Raw genomic sequence first — 17,244 nt, forward strand, 5'->3', positions numbered from 1 at the left:
TATAAAAGTAGGTCAAAATAAGTATAATGTATTCCTTATATATGGTTGAAAAATTATGATCACAGTTGCATGTTGTGGTTAAAACAGGTCAGGCTGTAATTTTATATGTTAACTATTTAATCATGACTTAGCATTACAAAAGAGTACAAGCACGCACTTATTTTCTTAAGGTTAGAAAAACCTACATGTATGCTGCTTCACCTCCACGCAATGCACGGTTTAACCTGTCATCGTTTGTTGTATTTATATCTCTGCTCTTTCCTTTGCTCTGGAAATCAGAGAGAAGAGATTACAGAAAATCCCGTCTTTCAGGTGAGAAAGTGGGATTAAAAGCAGGCTCAGAGTACAAGCTGTGAAAAATGCTCAGTGTTTGGTGTGAAGCAGGATGTTGAAGATGCACTGTGTGCAGTTTCATTATCCGATTAAAAGCAGCATTATACGTTAAAAATGAACTGCTGGCTTTGCATTGGTGTACTGTGAGAGCTTCTAGGAGGTAGCGTGTCCATGTGTTATTCTTGTTCATATACTGACACCTAATGGCCATCGAGAGTACAGCAAAGCATGTGGAATAACAGTGCACTGAACAGTTTCTCCATTCAAAATCACTGGGTAACTGATTCCCACCAACATTACATTCCCATACAATTCCTATTTTTGTTCAATGTGAAATTCCAGAAAACAAGAAAATCTTGTGATCTCATATTTCATCCCAAATAAGTCAAATCCACTTTGAATAAAAGTTTAATTCACAAAAATACATTGACCAGTATAATGAAAATGTACTAAAATGTACTTTAATAATCCATAAAAGCTGGAACATTATTGACAGAAAAACACAAGAAGCATTATTAGAGTTGGTTTAGTATAATATATTTCAGCTTCGAGAGACATAGAAATCAATCCTTATTTTTCCCCATATTTCTTCTATAAAAGACCCATTTTTTCTGAAGCATTGTTATGCAAAAAGAAAAATGGCATTAGAATATATTATGGGAGCTATGAAATCCCGGTGACTGAGTATAAAATTAAGTCACATCAGAGAGAGATATCTGCAGAAGAGAAGTCCATGAACAAGAGGGCAAACAAAGAAAAAAAATGTAATAAAAATAATAACAATACATATCATAGACCTCGATCTACCATCACTGACATGACAGGCATGGAGAATAGGTGTATGGCTATAAAAAAAAATTCTCACTTTTCCACTTTGATTTCACTTGAAAACATCTACACGTAATAACTGATGCTTTATTCATGCTCGTTTTTGAAGAATATTTATAATCATACAACTAAAGAGGTCAACTTCCATGTCTTTCAAATACAATATTGAAAAAGATGAAAAATACTGAATCCAAGTTCTAACTTTGTTTTCCTTCTTAAATGCTGTTATTTCTTTATGTTAAGCTGTCAAAAAATAAAAATAAGGGGCTGGCCATGTAGGCAGCTCGTGGACTTTTTTTTTTTTTTTTTTTTTACTTTCAGAGGCTTTGCTGCATTTTAATCAGAACATCGTCAGTTTGTGGTGCTGTTGTTGGTGCAGAGGTGGACGCTTCCCGTTCAGCGTTCACACTCAAACTGAGACAGAGGAAGGTCCTCGGAGGCGAGAGACCAGAGTCTACTCTCTCTTACTGTCTTTCTCTTTTCATTCTCTCTGGTGTAGATCATCCTCATCTTTGATAGGAGCAGTTCAGTCAGCTGATTCACCGTTTATGGCTGATGGAGGAAGGGTAGGGTCGGGGCTGTTGGAATGCTGGCACGTTCCAATCAGGGCAACAGTTCTTCATTACAGCATTTCTGCAAGAAGCACACTGTTAGTCCTTCCATAGCCAACTCAAATCACCCTCTGAAAGAAAATTAAGGCGGCAGTGCCCTCTACTGGCTGCTGAGCAGCATTGCAAGTGTTGCAATTTCATTAGAAAAAAAAAATACATGGGCATATAGCATATATTATACCACTTTAAAGTAAAAGCATTAATGATTACAAGAATGATGTGTATAAACCTGGGATTTTAAGGCTTAAAAATAAAATTAAAAACTTATAACCTGCTTTTTGGACCCTCAATACAAAGTTTTTCATTCTTAAACTTCTTAGCGCTTTTCTTGCATCTTAACCAGACCTTGGAAAAGAGATCAAATGTCTAACACAAAGCCTCAGGGGAAAATCACACCTCAGAGCAGAAAGTGAAGCCAGCAGTCCAACAGGGAGCACAGAGAAGTACTCCTGCACTATGTTCCTCAGAGGCACTTTCAGTGCCAAAGGCTTTAGGAAGCCGAGTGATCAGCATTTTGTGGCTTCTCTCAGCTGAGCAAAACTTCAATCAGTCCGTGTGCCAAAAGTCATGTGATGAGGTCTGCCGAGTTTCTGCTTGGGATGTTTAAACACTGCTCAGGTGCCATCTTTCCATTAACAGTCTGAGCTCTTAGCTCATGCTCGCCCTGTGCTTAGTGTAGCTGCTGCAATTAAATGAACGTCTGTCTGGGCGAACACCGAGAGCCGCTGGTGTTCAACTCACAAACAGCAAAATGAGAACGGAGCACAAATAACATAATAGGAGTATATGCATGATGCTACAAGTGCAACTAGCAGGCTCGTGATTCATTTGCAGGCCAAGCTACCTTTCAGAGAGGCAGTGACAATAAGTTGGTAATGAGCGCAATAACAGATGCCCTGCAGTAACCATTCTTATTTCAAGTGTTCATGCGGTCTACTCTCATGTTGCTATAATCACATTCTGGCTACAGCAAATCTTGTTTTTCTTATTAGTCTTACAGTTAGCTTTCATAACTTCCATATGTTGTTGCTCGGTTTCTGATGAAGTATTCATTAACAGACCTCTTCAGACACATAGTAGAGCTCCTTCAAGAATATTAATGATAGCTTTATTTCATTAAAGGTGTTTGGAATCTAGGGCCATGCAAGCTAACAGCTCCATAAATATATCCCTCTCCCAGTGAATACAGTGACAGATAAAACCAGAGACTCAAAGTTCACGAGCTCATCAGGTCAACATGCTGGAAGCCACAAACTGACATGTCCCATTAACTCTCTGCGTCCCGTCTGTGCCTGGCACTGTATCCCCTCTCTCCCTCTCGCAGCGTATGAGCTGGTGGGCTGTGAGCAGTGGAACAGCGAGGTTGAAATCCCGTTAGTGCTGGTTCATTGGGCTGGCCGGCGTGAGAGTCGGGTAGGGTAGAGGTGGGGGGTGCTGGGAGTGCTGACGCCACCCTGGGGCATGCTAACAGAGGCCCCCGCTCTCACACACTGGAGCTCTAACTGACCAACACAGATGGGTTCAGACGAGGAACGCAGTGGGTGGTTCAGCGACCCTGCTGTCTGGGCTGGCTACAATGGCACTGTCTGTTTCACTAATCCAGTTTTATCTGCAAAATCAAAGTTTTATTCCTCCACCCTGGAAGTTAAAAGTAACTGAAGACGTAAGACCTCTCTGTTGGCTGTGTGAACCTGTCAGGTCTGGCAACACTGGGGTTTTGTTCTGACAACAGAGCTCAAAATACCAGCTAACAGATTGTAAGAGCTTCTAAAAGCGACTGCACTCTAACCAAAATACTGGAGGGAGGAAGAAAAAAGAAAAAAAAGTTGTGCAAACTGTCGCTTGTTCAGCTACACCCTTTTTAATTTCAAACAACAAAGAGGCCATATGAGCTCCATTTTGCTCTTTTAATGACATTTGATTGTTTTCACAATATCATTCACCAATTAACAGCGAATAAACTGTTTAAGCTTTTTATTCTTGCTCACAATTAGATTCGTTTTTTGCTCCAATCCTTACGGCAAAATATCCCATAAGCTTGTCAGTCCTTTATTATTTATCTGTAGGCTTTATGGATGTGTACTCCTTATTTGTGGGTTCAGTATACTTATAAAAAAAAACAAAAAAAAAAAACATAGCCAACTACTGATCTGGAAACATTAAAGCAGACTCGGAAGAAGTAGTTCATGTTTGGACATTATATTAAAGTCAGCTGTTTATTATGGTGGAAATGCAATGCCACTTTATTACTGACAGGGAAATGTATTGACCGACTGTGAAGAACTTATTTGTCTACTTAGAAGAAGAAAAAAAGCACAGATCCCTAAAAAAAAAAAAAAAATGTTAAGGGTCAGAGTCAAGGACACATCAGCTTCACTGACACCCAGGCTTTAGTCCTAAAACCCACTCATGTTCCATCCTGCAGCCCTTCGATCACCAGCAGATTTAGTCCCCGAGCCCAAACCAAACGCTGGCAAATATTTGGGCATTTACTGCTTCAAAAATAGGCTCCTGTGCCGTCGGCAAACACAGACCAAACAGCTCATGCAGAGTGTTACATCATTTGCAAATTCACAAAAGCTAACAGTTACATCTCCTTTGTACAGCGTCTGATCCAGATTCAACCTTTCACACAGCTACTTCAGCAAACAGGTTTAGCCTTTGACAGAAGGTCAAATGACACATCATGCAAACTAGTTTGTTTGAAGCATTCTGAACAGTTTACGCTTCACTACCTTCAAAGTTTGGAAACAATGAGGCCCAATTCAGTAATCTCCATGTGAGGGTGGCTGCACATCCTAAGTTCTTACAAGATTTCCTCAACTGAATAGATTGAGTTTCACCTGAAGGAAACGTTCTACATATGTAGTGGAAACTTTTGAAACTGGTGAGAGGTGGGTTAAATGGGCACAGTTCCATCGGGACATAATGAAAATTTTGACTTATTTTAGGTTACTGAAGATGTATGCCTGCAATATGACAAAAAGGATGGCTGCTCTCTGACCGCAGTTTTACTTAATTAGTAGTTTTTGCAGATTCTGATTAACAATGAAGCAAAAGCAAGTAGCTAACAGCTTACTCAATGTGCTGGCCATCTATTAAAATCTCATATAAGATTCATACAACTGTAGAAGAAACAAGGAAACATGTCATTAGTGTTTACAGAAAATGCTTTGCAGCTCCAATCTGCTCTCATGTTGCAGTCCAGACTTTGACGAATTGACTTTAATTATTGCCTGCGGTCGTTCTAAAATTAACAGACAAGATTGTCTGTTTGGAAGGATTCACAGAAATAAGCACTTAGCGTGACAGTTTTCAGACTTCCTCATTACCACTGTTAAAAGGAGGCTGGAGTGCTGCGGCGGGAGAGGTCCTCGCGTTTCTCCTCATGACCCAGCAGTATACCTGTGGCAGCCGCTGGCTGCAGTGCCGTTTTGAAAGTTGTGGAAGTGGAGTGGGTAGGGTTGAGCTGCCGTTTCTTTTGATCACCAGTTTTCTCCAGTTAAGGAGGTCAGACTCAGTCTTTATTTTTGACTTTGTTTTGGTAAGGTCAGGGGTGCAGGATTTGTGTTGATTTGTTTTTGTTTATTATTTTGGCCTCGGCTCACCCTGAAGTGTTGACACTCCCGTTTTGTTGTCAGTCTTTACCACTTTATAAATAAATCACATTATAAAGAACGGATTTGTTTCCTGTGGCTGCTTGGGTCATTGGGGGGCAGGTGCCTCACTCATGTTATTGCCTGGCCCTAGACGGGTCGTAACACCACTCAACATGGGTTGTTTTTTGTTTTTTTAAATCCTGTGAAAAAGATTTCAAAAGAAGCAGCTCTTCGTCTGGGAAACAACATGCTGACAGATCAGGATTTCCCAGACGTAACGAGCTGCTGCAGCTTGCTGAGGTCTGAAATTTATCTCCAGTTATCGCAGACTGACTCATTCATATTACAGGAATGAAGATTTAAAAAGCATTTCACAGGTCTGAAGGGTAATTCACGGATGCTTTCATTTCTAGACATTCACGGGGCCTATGCGTCATCAGTATCAATGAAATAATATTCACTGAATGACGAGTGAAGTTGTTTGTAGACTGTAAGAGAGCTAACGACAGATCAGTGTTGTGTATCTGCTGTTAGGTTGAAAAGTTCCTCTTCAGACCGTTTTAAACCAAGAACCTCTCTTGTAACCAGTTAAATGAATCACAGGGAGCCAGGTCAGGCATTACCTCATGTTGCTTGCTAATACACACACTATAATTGTGTAATCTATTGTCTCTACTTGAACCCTCATTTATACCTCCAGCTACTTGGAGGGGGGGGCTCCATCTCTAAACTGCATGTTTTGAGTTTATACAGGTACAATAACCACTGTGAACAGTTTATTTAGACTATAAAATTAAAGTTGTTTCGACTTAACCGCACGCAAACAAACCCACATGACTAAAACGACAACTGATGTATGCAGTACCATCGGAGACAGCAGGAAGATCAAAGCCATTACATAACAATTAATCTGACAGCTTGTCTATGAATCATGAAGTTGTGAAGATGCCGGCTGCATGGGTATTTAAGACTAATGTGTTTTGAAACTGTAGACACAAACACACACACACCTGGCTCAGAGCTGCTGCAGGGGCTGAAGGGAGAAAGGTCTTTAAAGCAGGACACAGTTGGATTTCTTTTTTGCCTTCTTCTTTTCCACTGGCGTTTTCCTATTTATCTGTCTGACCAAGTCATAGAAGATCTGAGAGAGAGAGAAGAGAGAAGAGAGAGAGAGAGTTTGCAGACAGAAGGTTTAACAGGATGTAGCCCATCTGAGCTCATTATTACCTACATGTCAGAGAAACCTTTATGTGTCTTAAATAAATACAATTCTACTGATGATTGCAGTACACACATCCATCTGTGACTGAGATGGAAAACAAACTGAAAATATATAGAGTTGCATTTTTGGAGGGGACGTTTGTACTCACATCAAGGACGTTGATCTTTGACTTAGCAGAGGACTCTAAAAAGGCACAGTGGTTCCACTGTCTGGCCAGGTTCTGGCCTTGCTCCTTCCCCACCACACGCTCATCCTCCAGGTCGCACTTGTTCCCTACAAGGATCATCGGCACCTGAGGACAGGTAAGAGCAAGCAGGTTCTGTTTGTGCCCACATGATTTATCCCCCATTGTCTGGTCACATATTCCTTGTTCATGCATTTTTAAAATTTATTTTAATGTAAAACTTAACATTTTATTCAGATAAACTGTTCAGACTCCTCTAAATCCATTTATCCTTACAACCTAGACTCCACTCTGTATGTCAGCAGGCTGTTTTAGGATTTAATATAAATCCTACAATTTGTATTATTCACAGCTGAGGCTGTAGTCCAGGTTCACATCCAACACAGATAAATTAGAAGTATACAGGATACACGTATACAGCTTGAATCACAAGACCGTACATAATGAGCCATGAATCAAAGTCTCCTCATGAAGGAGAAGAACCTTCCTTTTACTTTTGACTTTGTATAACTTCTTCGTTCATACCTTTTTGCCATTTTTCCCCTACAGAGAGGAAATTAGATATAGGAGAAAAGCAAACGTGTTTCCTATAAACACGTTTGCATTAAAAGGCTTCAGTAACTTTTCTTTTAGACTTTAAATACAAAATTTTAATACAAAAACTTTACTTTTTGTAAACTTAATCATAAACCTTTAAATGCCATCTTGCAGGGAGAAAAGGACCCTTCTTTGGAGGTGCAGCTGGGAATGTTAGAAAACAAACATTATCAAGATTGTTTTAATCCATTTGTCACCCTTTAACTCTACCTCAGGGAACGGTTAACAGTATAAAGGCCCAGGCTTTTTTATTGAACACACCAGCCACACACACACATATAAACAAAGGGGTTAAATCTCTTGGAGTGAAAGGTAGTGAAAAAGCAATATCTGCAAACAAATGTACAACCCAAGTAAAAGACTGAAGAGATGAGTATTAACAGTCAATGAGTGTGCTTTTCTCTGAGGCCTGAATTGGAGGGTCACAAAGATGATCAATAAAAAAACGATCTCCTTCCCGGTGGGAAAGTAAAGAAAATCATTTAGGTTACACAACTGTGTCCAGAGAGATTAAAGAATCAATAGGAACTGACGAGGAAGGTGGTTTATTTTTAACTTTTGTTTCTTTAAAAGGGAAATAAATTAAAAGCAAAGCTGAGGGGACAGTCACTGAGATTAAGTGCAGCCAGTTTTGGAACCTCCTAAAACCAGCAATGCTGCTTCTTTTGTTCTCTCAAATGTTTTAATAACCAAAGGTCCCCTCAAAAAGAAAAGAAAACAGAAAAAGAAAAAAAAAGAAAGCCTGAGGAGGACAGTATTCTGGGCAAAACTTCAGCCTCAACTGTCAAAGTAGGCAGAGCTGGGCAGTCAGGGTGTCGGGATGCGTCTCATCCTGCCTGCTGTTTCCTGCCCGGCTATCTAGGGAGAATGCTGGCCCGGAGGAAGTTATGACAGCCCCGCCCAACCGGGATAACATCGCTTTCCTTCCTGAATATTTTCAAATGTTTCAGCTGGATTCCATGCTCCAGCTGCTCTCTGGAATTATATGACACAGAGAGTCTGTGTGTGGATGTGTTCATTCAGCCTGGGCTGCATTTCCACATTGAAACTTGGCTTAATAAACTAATCACTGTAAAACTGTATGATGTTAGAAAACGTCTCAGATGTGAGGAAGACTTTAAGATGTTGTCACAGGTTTCGTTCACGGGATATCTGCGTTTGTGATACAGCTTAGGAATCAACTGATGGAAAAATTCTGCATGCAACAAAAGAGGCGCCAATAATATATCAGCCAGGAAAGTCTATTTGTGGCGCCAAATAAATTTATGCATGGGAAATCCTGCCTTCACTCTCTTCTGAGGACCTACAAATGCCCCCCAGACATGTCTTGTGGATGTGGAAAAGCTACATATTTTTAAGAAAAATACCAGTATCCTGACATGTGCTCACTTGTCCATACTCTTTCCCCCCCAGTAAGTCTTCTTTTCAGAGGTTGCTGTTGGAGCACTACCGTCAGGCTTCTTGAGACAAAGTAAGATATAGGGTGAGTATTTTGTGCTTTCTATGGGGCAGACGACAGGAAACTGAGATGTTTAGATTAACCCCACAGAGGTTGGTGGTTGATGTTTGATATCTAAACAAATCCTCAAGCTGAACTGCTGAATGACACTTCTCCCACGGGTCCCGGGAGAACCAGTGGTATGCCCTCCTAACATAAACTCTTGAGTCAAGCTGGAATAAAAAGGAATGGTGAGATGGCTGAAAGGATGGAGGTATGCAGGGAAAAAGGAAAAAAAATGTTCAGCGTCAGCAGAACACAAGGCAGCATTAGCCTACTTGAAGAATCCACACAACCCACAGAATCTGTTCAGACTTTATTAACATGCTACAGACAGGTCGTATCCCGCCCACAATGGCACGCCGAAGATTGGATTGTGGGTAACAGTGAACAGGCGGGTACAGAACGACAAAAATGAATGGAGTTAGTTCTTTAAAATGGAGCAGTGAGTCACAAGCATTGGAGTCAGGCATTACTGCCATCCTAGTCACACGGGCAGAGACTGAGGTGGCCCGGAAAAGTCATAAGACCTCTCTTACATAAGAAGTGTGAAAGGAAATGAAGGAAGTGAGCTTTTAATTCACTAGTGTCTGCTCACTTACTTTATTTTTGCCACTAATGGCTCTTCTAAAGAGATGGAATTTGACCCTACTGTGTTCAATGAATGTACAACCATTAAAAGCCCTTTTAATTGAGCCTGGTGATATTAGGTGCATCTGTACATTATACCCGCTTTGCAGTAAATGGTGCATGTCAGAGCTGAGAATAAGAACAGCTGTAGCAGCATCAACGGTTTCTGCTTTAGCTCTGCAGTCACTTGAAAGATTTCTCAAACTAAGAAATCTGCCTTCTTGGAAGAAAAAGGGAAAACATGCCCAGCATTTCCTTTGGTCATGCATTCTTGCAAGGGGCAAAAAAGGATAAACAGATATCATGGCTATCAAAGGTAAGGGCACAAATGACCAGTGGACTGATAGCTGGCAGAGTGGCCATAATAGCCAGATAAGCTGAACTGTTTAAACTAAAAGATGTTTTCAAAGGGAACAGATTTCCAGAAGAAAAGAAACAACTCTTTCCTTGCGTGTCGAGAAGCCACTGGTCCTGCAATCCATCTGTTAGCCTGAGGCTAACCTCAGCTCCCAAACCATGGAAAGCCTAATGAAGAACCACAGTCTCACAACTCAGTTTTTGATGAGCTGAGGCTCTCCTTGCACTTCATGCCTGACAGTCCAATCACCCACATAGAGTGCCAGACCACATCAACACCACAAGGCTGGCCATCAAACAGAGGGGGGGAAGAATGCAACAGAAGCTGAAAAGGGCAGTTCAAATAAAAGCAGCACAATAATTGCACAAATATAGAGTAAGGGGAGCAAGAAAAAGAGAAAAGAGAGGTATTCTGCTCCAGGCTAGAGAGAGGCTTTGCAGATGGCTGACAGGGAACAGAGAGACGCAAGGAAGCAAAACCAAGAGGGTGGGTTATGGTAACATTCATTCCCTCAAGAGATCACCAAAAAAGGGCATCTTAGATCCTGCTGACGCACTATCGACTCGACCAGAGAGGGGATAGAGGGCTTACTCGCTCGAGCAGTCCCACAATTTAGCAGATATATAGAAAACTGGAAATGTGCTGGTGACAAACAACAAGCTTGGAAAATAAGGAGATGACACATGCTCTTATTTGCAGCGTCGATGTGAGGCAGGCCTGATGGAGAAAACCACACAGTATACAGAAAAATCCCCGTGAGCACGAGTGCTCGGTGTCTACAACAAACACTGATGAAACCGCAGGGACATACACACAACGTTAATATTAATCAGTGCTCAGTTATGCAGAGTACACAAGTTTGCCACTGTTTATACTCTATAAACATAACACCGTGACACTGATTGTGTTATGTTCAGATAATACAAATCTGCAATTAATTGCATAACACAGAGTGATTATAGTGTTGAATGGTATCTATAGCAACAGTCTGATCAGGCCCCTGAAAAATGTAGGCGGCTGAGCCCACGGACACAGGGCGTTTAGGTCTAACTGTACTCGTTGCCACTACTCTGCTTTCCACAGCCTACGTGATTAAAGAAAATTTTAGCCACAAACTGAGAAAATTATAAAACGCTTGTATGCTTATGCCAGTATACTTACATCCTCTGTGTCCTTTACTCGTAGAATCTGTTCTCTCAGGTCTTGGAGGTCGTTGAAGGTGGACTGTGCTGTGATGGAGTATACCAGGGCAAAGCCTTGGCCATTCTTCATGTACAAGTCCCTCATAGCTGTGAACTGTTCCTACACAAGGGGGGGAAAAAAGATGGCGAGACTATGAGCGCTGTCCTACAGCTTCCAACTTTTACTTATTGTTTTTTCTTTTTTTACTCTTTTATTCGCTGCACCAGTTTGACGATTACATTGTAATCTTCTCACAGATATGCAAACTTTGCTGGATGGTTAAGTCTAAATAATCATTAAATCATTTGTCAAGCATAGATGTGTTGGCTCTCGATTGTCCCTTTTGTTTTGACTGGTCCATTTGTCAGAATTAAAACAGAAAAAAAAAAAGAAAATAAGCAATTTCAGGCCAGTGTACGTCGATGAAACTGAACACCATTTTATTATCAACTGAATAATCACAGTGGATTGGTTGAAATCCCAGTGGATAAAGAAACAGTATTGTGCAGGATTACAATTCTTGGATGTCTGTCAGGTTTTTCAGCAAAGACACACACACAGTGCAATGCAACGTGGGTCTGTTACCGACAAACGCACACTTAAAACAGTTTCTGCACATCTCTAGGATAAGAGATGATGTGTTTCTCAGTCGCCAGTTCCCACACAGACAAATGTTTCAAAAATGTTCTTGCACGAGGACACCAGTGGGGGGGCAGAATAAGACTAATGTTAGATTGGTGTACAAAATATTCTAAAACAATCATAGAGACACCATAAAAAGGCATCACAGTGTCAGCTAATAACTGGATGTCATTTCAGCTACTAAAGATCTCATTGCCCAATGTATCTGTGAAATACAACTTGTTTTAATGTTTCACAGTGTGGCAGACCGTCACATCTTGTATCAAATATCATTTATGAATATGTAAAAACTGCAGGCGAGGAAAAAGATTTCTGGTGCCAGGAGTCCGTTTCTTTTCTCCCAGATTGAGCCCGAGTAGCACTGACTAATAGCATCTGAGCAGGTCACGGTCGAATGCAGGTAAACAGTGTGTGCAGAGAGAATCGACTGCTTTCTGACTACAATTTAGCTTTAAATAAATAAGGCTGTTTTCCCTAGAGGCCAAATTACCAAACACTACCTAACGCATTGTCCAATCTGAAACGCCTCTAGATTTACTAAAAATATATATTCAGGAGTGCATATGCCCAGCAAAGCTGAGCATTTGAAGATTTCAGTGGCAGTGAGTTTACTTACTGTGCCGGCTGTGTCAAGAATTTCAAGCATACATTGCTGTCCATCTACCTCCACTTGCTGTAAGAAAACATGTAAGAGCATCTTTAATTTCAGGTCACTGAGCAAACAAAATTCATAGGTTATATTCATAGGTCATACACTGAAGACTGAAAGAGACAGCTAACACTGAGGGGAAAACATGAAAGCAACCACACCAGTAGTATGAAGTCACAGGAAAATATAAAGAATGAAAACTAGGAATGAGAGGGTAACAGAGTAGAAGCAGTTGAATGAGAAAATTTCCGAGCACAATAATATGTGAACCTGAGGAGCAGCTGGTAACAATCAGCTCATTTCAAGCCAGCACTCTGCCTCTCACGGGACACTCACCTTTCTGTATGAGTCTTCTATTGTAGGGTCATATTTTTCCACAAAGATTCCTTGTACAAACTGAACTGTCTGTAAGGGGAGACACACAGAAAGCCAACATCAAACTGCTGGAGTAGCGCATGCAGCCAAAGTGCCATATCATCTAACACTTTGTCCACCTACGATCATCACAACTAGACAGGAATGAGGATGTTCATGAAGCCCAGCTGTGACCAAAAGCACAACATAATTATTCTACTGGCACACTTCTAAATCTGCATGTGTTTGAACTCTGACCTTTTTTATTTATCAAAAAATATTCAGTTAGAATAGTAAAATGTTGAAAGTACAAGGGCTCATCCCCAGTTTAGGATTTGTACTTGTTTAATCATTGCTGTGAACCCAGAAGATGCAGAGAGTTAAGAGCTTTCAATGCAAGAAAAATTGAGTGGCGCAAAAAAAATAAAATAGAGTGGCCAAATCAACACTTTGCTACTTGAATGTAAAAAACAAAAAAACAAAAAACGGCCTGCACATTCACATAAAACAATAGTGGAAGACAGGATCACAGGATCCTTTTCATGGTAAACAATCCTTTTCTTCACTTGGCTGGATGTACTAAAACTCTTCTAGATGTCTATTATCCAAGTCTACCACAATGAGAATACTTCAAGACAGCAAACAGAGGGCTCGCCACAAGGTAAAAACAATTTAGCCTCAAAAATGTTGAATATAGTATCCAGTAGTTTAGGCCAGATTAGACCTAGAAATGCAGAGGTGCCAGTTCAGTGTGGAAACAGCATTTTTTTAGACCAATGAAATTAATCACTCAGTAAGAGAATAATGTGAAGAAATAAATATGGAGAAGGCTTGGAATGAGGCACACATCTCCATCTGTAAAAACATGCTGATGTCAATAGGACTGCATTAGGATGTGTAGCTTCCAATAGCACTCACCATTTACCAGTGATGTGACAAAAGACAGAGGCAGCTAACTCTGAAGCATATAGGAATATACTGTCAGCTCAGATCATTGACAGGCCAGTGTTTCAGAGTACAGATGGCCAGAAATCTTAACCACACTGCAAAACCAACCCAGAAGTTTTGGAGGTTGAAAAAACAAAACAAAAAACACAGAAATATTCTCCAATGGTCAAGGTAATCAGCTGATCTCAATCAAGAAAGGAATTTACATGAAGACAAAACTAAAGGCAGAAAGCCCCACAAACAAACAACTACAGTCAGCTGCACCAAAGGCCTGGCAAAGCATCACAAAGAAGAAAAGCCATCTGTGGTGATGTGCATGGCTTCCAGACTTGGGCAGTATTAAAAAAATGAACATTTTATATATAATTATATTAGTTTTTCCAAGTACATGTTAGGCCTGTGCATAAAAATGGTTATAATGCCAATGTTTCTGATCTTCAATCAGCATATCAGTTGCTTTATTTCAAATCTCATATGGTACATAGAGCCTAAATTATGATAAATGTGTCACTCTCCAAAAAAACAGCAATGTCCAATTTTGGATTGCGTTAAAAGTGCTGTGCTGAGCGGCAGATTTACATTAGTGGGGTAGACCAAGTTCACCTGATAACATCTTAATCCTGCCCGTTTGAGGGATTAATCTGACACCTGGTTGAAATTAGCTGAGCAAAGCATACGACACATTTCACAGGCATCTGAGGTCTCCTGACAATAAAATACATCACTGCTCTGGTTCTGTTCTCTATCAACCTTAAGAAAAGTAAAAAAACAGATTACGATGTCTATACATATAAACACAGATGAGCTTAGGACTGGCACTCTTTGAACATTTCAAAAACCCTAACAATAAAACCATTATATGCATTATATGTATACAGGCAGCTAGTTTCAATAACACAGGCCTTGGAGATAGATTAAACCCTTGTCAGCAAACAAGCATGTTCTCAATAAATCCTTTAGGAAAAAATTTAAACAGTCAAAAGACAGTTTCATCTGTGCTCTATAAACCTCCATAATTAAAAATGTTTCACCACATGCTTTCCTTCAAAAGCTAGCAAAGCCTCTTGCTGTTTTATTGACAATTATCTACAAAGTCTTTAGGGAACACATGGCAGGAGTAATAGAGGCAGGAGACGCAGGAAGAGGATTGGAAGGCCATACTCACCAAAGCAGACTTGCCCACACCTCCAGAGCCTAACACCACTAGCTTGTATTCACGCATGGCGGGATTGCTTCACTGGACAGCCCAACAGTCTGCACTGGACAAACAGGGAAAAATAAAAATTGGACAAACAAAATGAGCAAAGGTGTGAAAAAACAGTGGGGAAAAAGCAAAAAAGCAATCTCTTTTCAGGCAAATCAAAGGGATTTTTTTCCTGTCTGGTCTTTGAGTTTTTCCCCACTCCAGAAAGAAAGGATTCTAGTCATTCCTGGAGGATATAGAGGAGAAGCAGGACAACAATGGAGGGAACACCCATAAGTGGAGCTGCTTCAGGGTGGAGGAGGTGAAGAGTATGTGACCCCCTCTCTAACAAAAACCAGCTGTGATGTGTATGTGTAGGGGGGAACTGAAGGAGAGAGATGATGATACATTGATCTGGCAGATATTCCTCGCAATGACACAATCATTTGGCTTTCACACACACCAAAACACACCCTGCTTACAGATTTGTTAGTCACTGAGTCAATTTTTGGTTTTATAAAACAGCAATATGGTGGCGGTCTCCTTCGCTTATGACAGAAAACAGCTGAGGGAAGTGGAAAATGTGATGGAAGGAAATTGTGAAGTAAAAATATCCCTTTAAGAAACAAGGAGGTTACGAATCACTGGCACACACTGTGGCGTAAAGTCAGATTGGGTAGCCAACTGGGTCACTACAAGCTGGGCTACAGACTCAGAAGGGGTTTAGATGTAGCTAAGCAATGTGGGGATTTCTGATTCCTTATCTACTGATCTAACTTCATATCAAGCAGTGTCTCAGGGTTTTTCCTGGCTCAGAACAGGCCTGTGATGAGTGTCTACGCACAGCAATAAGAATAAACTCTGTGTACTTTAAAAGCAATCAGGCTGGTACCTTATTTGGCTGAAATCTTTGTTACTTCTCAACATTTTATACACAAACATGTCTATTATAGTTGAGGAAATTAAACCCCCATTAACAAAGCTGGTTTAGAAAAAAACAATATTTTAAATAGGAGGAGATTTTCCAGTAATTGTCAAAGCTGCAGTCAAAAAAAAGACATTCAACTTGAAATATAAACAATATTCTAAATTACTGATACAACCACAAAATGTGGTAGGGATGTATTTAGAGAACACTAAAACATTTTAATATCGGTTTTCTTCAGAGACACGGCAGCTGACTGCCAGCTTATGTTTTAATGAACCAAGCGCTTTTGGATCAAGGGCTAAAAAGTGCCGCTTGTTGACATCAAGGCTGTAACGAAAAAAATAAATAAAAATCAGATAGTAGCGCATGCTGAAATTAGGTCCCAAGGACAACTATATAGCCTCGATTAATCATCAACTCTTTTGCAAACATCAAAAGCCCAATCATCAGCTACTCTGGAAGCAGATGATCCTCTTCTGCACTGCTTTTTTTAAAATAGCACACGCTAAACAAACTCTCAGGGGGAGTGGTCAAAGGACGAAGGACCTCCAGTTTCAATCACAAGCAGGGACCATGTGGGACATGAAGGCCAGAGTGTGCATAATTCATATTCTCTAATCCTCTGCACTCAAAGAGAAGTTCTCCTTGCATGATTAAGGGAGAGGAGCCAATGGGCGGTGAAGAAAAAGAACAGGGATGCACGAGTGCTATCCAAACGCGCGCCCCTGTACGCTCATGTAAACATTCAAGCACAAAGTCAAGTGCATGCAGTGTGTCACATATACAATGTGGTACAGACAATGTCACACTAAGATTTAGGCTACACTTCACTTGTCAGCTATGTGCACATCACAATTCCACTGTGAATGCTGTGGACTGACCCTTGCTAAGACGGATGACGTCAGGGGCTCACTCTGTGACAGAGGCAGTCAGATTATTATGTGCCAGCGTCAAAGGTCATTATGGAGGATGAGTGTTCCTCCAAAAAAGTGCAGTCAAATTCCAGCTCCCATCTTTACTATTTCAAACCTCAGTTTGCAGCCTGTGCATATGAAGCAATTGTTTCTAAGGGTCCATTCCTCGCATGTGTCAACAAATAAAGTAACTACATGTTTTTAAAAAGGTGTAGAAAGGTTTAAAAAGACAGTTTTCTTTATTTGGACAGGCTGCCTAGCAAGGATATTTAACATGTTATTATCAGCACCGGGTAGGATACGAAAATGTTAGGAGGAATGCACCTACAAACTGTCTGCCAACAAAAATTAAGATGACAATAGGAAAGAAAGCAGCACAAACTACCAGGCAGATTAACTACTGTACAAAAAAAAAACAAGTGTGCAAAGCAGACTATGACAACAAAACAAGGTCTGTGTGGATTAGGGCTGAACGATATATCGCATTTGCGATAATATCGCGACATGATCAAGTGCAATTTTCTAACCGCAAAGGCTGCGATTATACTCTGGACATGTCCAAATTCATGGGCTGCATCCTCCTG

General features: G+C 40.6%; 1 protein-coding gene across 4 annotated transcripts in view; it reads right to left on the reverse strand.

Annotated features, from left to right (window-relative positions):
• Positions 1–1,453: 1,453 nt before the first annotated feature.
• The window catches only part of LOC102214720 (ras-related protein Rap-1A), a 21,186-nt gene continuing 5,395 nt past the window's right edge, over positions 1,454–17,244 (reverse strand). For 3 of the 4 annotated variants that reach the window (XM_005740016.2, XM_013912649.1, XM_013912648.1), the window contains exons 2-8: positions 14,801–14,889; positions 12,670–12,738; positions 12,301–12,357; positions 11,022–11,162; positions 6,742–6,885; positions 6,382–6,512; positions 1,454–1,794 (exon numbers count right to left, since the gene is read on the reverse strand). In XM_005740016.2, the coding sequence (XP_005740073.1) occupies positions 6,423–6,512; positions 6,742–6,885; positions 11,022–11,162; positions 12,301–12,357; positions 12,670–12,738; positions 14,801–14,857 (558 nt within the window). In that variant the 5' untranslated portion in view covers positions 14,858–14,889 and the 3' untranslated portion in view covers positions 1,454–1,794; positions 6,382–6,422. Of the gene's footprint in view, positions 1,795–6,381; positions 6,513–6,741; positions 6,886–11,021; positions 11,163–12,300; positions 12,358–12,669; positions 12,739–14,800; positions 14,895–17,244 lie in introns of all 4 variants that reach the window. The other variant, XM_013912650.1, reaches the window with a different exon arrangement.

This window comes from Pundamilia nyererei, unplaced genomic scaffold, assembly GCF_000239375.1.
Source record: "Pundamilia nyererei isolate P.nyererei 1_Seehausen unplaced genomic scaffold, PunNye1.0 scaffold00096, whole genome shotgun sequence".
In the NCBI taxonomy this organism is placed as follows: Eukaryota; Metazoa; Chordata; class Actinopteri; order Cichliformes; family Cichlidae; genus Pundamilia; species Pundamilia nyererei.